Below are 4,656 nucleotides of genomic sequence, written 5' to 3'. Positions count from 1 at the left end.
TTTTGGTTTTTCTCCGGTACCAGGAACCGAACTCACGACCTTGCGCTTGCCAGGCAGGCGCTTTTGCCACTGAGCTAAATCCCCAGCCCCCAAGATAGTAACACTGTTGGGGCACATTTTCATCCCTTATAAAACAGAAATTATCTTCTTCTAAATTCCTCTCCTGACCTCTCTTTATACTAAGACTTCCAAAGTTACAAAAAAGCATTACTTCTTTATTCCCTGCTGACCCAAATTCTGTGCCTCATGGGAAATTCCTAATTTTATTATAGCTGAACATACAGCTCAATCCCAAGTGATAGAGGTACAATGTCTTACTTAGAAGCTAACTTTTAACAGAAATCATAAACATCATGAAAGAAGTTCTGCTGGATTAACAGTCTGCAGGAGAATGTGGATCCATCTGTGCAAACACCAACGCAGTCATGTTGGGAGTCCTTACCTTCTCTGAGACAGCAGTGAAGGTCATGGCGTGGGTCATAAGTGACTCACCAAAAGACAACCTCTCAGCTTTATTCATGTTCTTCAAGGAGACACCAAACACCAACTCATGGTCATAGCTGTAGAAAGAATGATAGTGCAATATAAAGACAGCACAATCCTGCCTTCTGACTATAAAAGGACCACAGGCAACTGATTAGGCTCAACAGCTCTAAATAAATATGGGTTCTAGCTGTAGCTCTTCAGAAAAAACATGGCACATGCAGAATTTTGTTTCTCAATGGGGTTCCATTCTTTCTGTATTATAAGAGTATACATGAAAAAATGAAATGATTAAAGATTAAATTCACCATATCAAAAGCTGGCACAATCAGTTTGAATTATCATTTTGGCAAGAAAACTTCTTAAAAAGTATGGAAGAAAGCATCTGAAGTAATTTCTTACAAAAATAGTCTCTTTCAAGCTGGAATCAGCCAGTTTCTGAATTCATTTAAAACCCTTCTGACTGAAATTTAAATAAATGATGCCAAATACATTGGACATTGTTTTCTTTTTTGTCTTTTTGAGGCAGGGTTTCACTATGCAGTTCAGGCTGGCCTTGAACTCACATTGTAGCCCCAGGCTAGCCTCAAACTCACAGCAATCCTCCTGCCTCAACCTACTGAGTACTGGCATTACAGTGGCATTACAGATTGCTACCACACCTGCCTGGATATTATTTTCAAAATTTAAAAAAACCTATTCTCTTTTAGCAAATTTCTTTCTTTTCTTAACTATCAAGTTATTTACTCAACTTCCTAGTAGTTTACCAGTTACTTATAAATAACTCTCAAATGGTATATATTAACAGTTAAGGAATCTAGTATGATTTAGTTTGCAAAGGAATGTTCACTACCATAATGGACAAGGATGCATGCAAATTAGTCCTACTTCTCATAAAGACAAAATATATAAGGCATCAAAATAAGGTAAGCAGTATGAGAAATATCAAATAGCATGTAACAGGTCTAGAAAATCTTTCACTATACTCCCAAATACACTGAACAGATTAACATGGTAATCAATTATTTTTTTAAACTGTCTTTCTCATTAAGGATGCTTTTTTGGAAGACTAATGACTTCTGCTAAAGTATGATCTTGATGTCTGGGCTTAAGCAGTTAAATATGTGGTTTCTGCTATGTGACTTCATGTTCTATAGGATGCAATGAAAGAGACCCACCCTTAGGCCAACCTCTTTTTGGATGAACCTCAGCAGTCATTATGTATCAAGAGGGCATTCCAAGAGCAACAACCCAAAATGACTATTTTAAATTTCTTGTACTCACACATTCATGTCACTGAGGCCCAGCTTGCCACTGAAGTGTTTTCCAACATCACAGCCAAACCACACAGCCTAGAAACAGAGAATGGAGAACAATCAACAAAAACCCTATCTTCTTAAAGAAGTAAAATAAGTTATTTTAACCCCAATGTGGGAGACACAAAAGCAATACTAACCTCTCCATCTTTGATGGAAGCGGCAACCATCTTTTTCAATAAGTCAATGGGCTGGTTGTTATACAAAGTTCTTCTCCCTCCAACCATATTACTCAAGTAGTCTACAGTATAAAGTTTATTGTACTTGTGCTGGGGCCGTGGATCATTCACAAAACAAATCTTTTAAAATCGAGAATATGCTGATTAGATCATAAAATCAGGAATATCAAGCAAGACATGTCTTTTTCCTCTAGGTTTGTAAGTTTGCATTGAACTCATCACTTCTGCCTAGAATAAGCAATATAGCCACACTGTAAAGTAACAAACAAATAAAAGTGGCAAAATACATGTGAGGGAGGCCCTCGCATATTCTAATTAGTGCAAGGGACACGTTTGGGAGCGACATTTACTTGTTTTTCCTATGGGTAAGAACTGTCCCAAAATTAGTTCTAAAAAACTGCATGTACTCAGTTTTTTAGAGAGCTCATTACTGTAAGGTTCCTTCTCTTAAGTTATAAGACAATATCAACACCTGGCAATACCATTTGCTCAGAAGAGAGTCAAGATTATCAATAAGAGGAAGGAGGTTGAGGTCATACTATTAGGCATATGGGGAAGAACTGAAGAAAGTAGGAAAAATTAAGATGGAGCAATGCTCCCTTCAACAATAAAGTTTCCAGAAGGGCCCACGGTATGATGGTGCTCTGAATTCAGGGTAAGAAATATATACCTTCCTCGTGTTTGCACCTGAGAATGATTCTGGCCCCAAATCAAGGGACAAGACATATAAATTGACTGGTGGCATAAAGTCAGAAAAGTCTCTGAAGAAGAACACCCGGAAAAGGTGAAAGATTCTGCATGCCAACTTGATTAGGTGTATAAAATACTTCAGAGTATGGGAAATAAAAAGTTCATTTGGTGTTTAGTTTGATGATCACACGTTAACCCAAGAATCTTGCACAACAAACATTTGAAAGTAAATAACCAGTGCTGCGAATGCCAGTCTCCAACCTTATCTTCCATATTGAAGAGTGGTTTGACATGTTCCTTGTAAAACTTCAAGGGTGTTATGGGGCCAATCTTGTGGTAATTTTTATCTTTGTCTCGATACTCCCAGGTAAATGTCTCTGGTGGATTACCCAAACAGATGCATACTACTCGGAATATCTGCAAGAGAAGAGCACAAATGAGCAATGGGAGAGAAAACTTTTCTTCAAGTCGGGGAAACATAAGATATTAGTGGCTAAATTCAAGACATAAATTTAAAAAAAAAAAAAAATCTAGTACTTCTCTAAAAACTAGAAAATTTATGCCCAGAATCTAGTATCAGTAAACTCCTGAATTCTAAGATAAACACTCAGAACAATGTACTTTTGAAATGTTAATGTTTAGTGCTCAGTACTTGTCCTACAAATTAAACTTCCTTATCGAAGGAACTGCTCACCATTGATACTCAACAAGATCTGGGTTATTACTCTAATGATAACTTTTCAAGTGACAATGACATTTTATAAACAGACTTCCTTCCCTTTATGCCTTGAAGGTTTGCTTTGATTGTGACAGGAATCTACTCAAAACAATCACTATCTTTTCAACTGCAACTTGAGCGATGATACCCATTACAAGTATTATTAGGGGTGTCTGCCCAGGCTGGGCTAAACCCCGGACATCTTCACGAAGCCTGGTGAGTCGCAGCAGCACCTCCCTGACCATCATGCAAGGCTGACAAAACCTTGGGCACCCTCTTGGGCCTCAGTGGCTACCCACCACACTCCAGAGAGCCTCTAGATCTTCAAAAATGACAAAACGAACGAGCAAAATGTAATCCCAGACCTCCACACCACCCAAAACAAGTCCAGGAGACATTAACACAGAAGGGCCTGGAAGTCATATACCTGAAATTTCTGAAATGATAGCGGCTGAGGTAAAGAAACAACTCCACCAAGCCATAGAAGACATCAGATCAGAAATAATGTCTCTGGTGAAAAAAGAAATGACAACAATAATGAAAGAAATGCTCAGTGTATCCAAAATTGACATGGACAAGAAAATAGAAGAGCACAGACAACTCATGGAAACCTTCAGTGAACAATATAGAAAAGAACTAGAAGGTATGAAACAGATGCAAACAGATATCCAGGAATTAAAAATTCCATTGAAAGCTTGCAAAACCAAACGAATGAGGCTGAAGATAGACTTTCAGACCTTGAAGACAGCATTGCTACCAATGAACATGAAAGGAGGGATCTCTTAAAAACAACAAGGAACCAGGAAATAACAATTCAACAACTGCAAGATAAAGGAAAGAACAATGTCAGATTAATAGGTATTAATGAAACAGCAGGTGTCAACACAAGACTATCTGCAGAAATAATAGGAAAAAATTTCCCAGGCGTGGTAAAAGAATCAGACATCCAGATATGTGAAGCATATAGAACTCCAGTTAATCATAACCAAAATAAATCTACACCCAGACATATAGTGATCAAGATCCCAGAAATTCAACAAAAGCTCAGAATATTAAAAGCTGTTAGAGTTAAGAAACAGATCACCTATGAAGGAAAATCTACCAGAATCACGGCAGACTTCTCAACACAAACCATCAGGGCAAGAAGAGCTTGGAGTGAAGTATTTCAGATACTGAAAGAAAACAACTTCCAACACAGATTGATGTACCCTGCAAAACTATCTTTCAAATTTAATGGAGAAATAAAATATTTTCATGATAAAGAACAACT

General features: G+C 37.6%; 1 protein-coding gene across 3 annotated transcripts in view; it reads right to left on the bottom strand.

Annotated features, from left to right (window-relative positions):
* Window positions 1–4,656, bottom strand: part of Blmh (bleomycin hydrolase) — a 47,396-nt gene that overhangs the window by 18,647 nt on the left and 24,093 nt on the right. For all 3 annotated transcript variants that reach the window (XM_005402657.2, XM_005402658.2, XM_005402659.2), the window contains exons 7-10: window positions 2,930–3,085; window positions 1,940–2,098; window positions 1,768–1,835; window positions 443–560 (exon numbers count right to left, since the gene is read on the bottom strand). In XM_005402657.2, coding sequence (XP_005402714.1) covers window positions 443–560; window positions 1,768–1,835; window positions 1,940–2,098; window positions 2,930–3,085 — 501 coding nt within the window. The remainder of the gene's footprint in view (window positions 1–442; window positions 561–1,767; window positions 1,836–1,939; window positions 2,099–2,929; window positions 3,086–4,656) is intronic.

Source organism: Chinchilla lanigera, unplaced genomic scaffold (genome assembly GCF_000276665.1).
Source record: "Chinchilla lanigera isolate Chin_1 unplaced genomic scaffold, ChiLan1.0 scaffold00080, whole genome shotgun sequence".
In the NCBI taxonomy this organism is placed as follows: domain Eukaryota; kingdom Metazoa; phylum Chordata; class Mammalia; order Rodentia; family Chinchillidae; genus Chinchilla; species Chinchilla lanigera.
The sequence above is the reverse complement of the archived record's forward strand: the minus strand, read 5'-3'. Positions and strand labels throughout refer to the sequence as shown.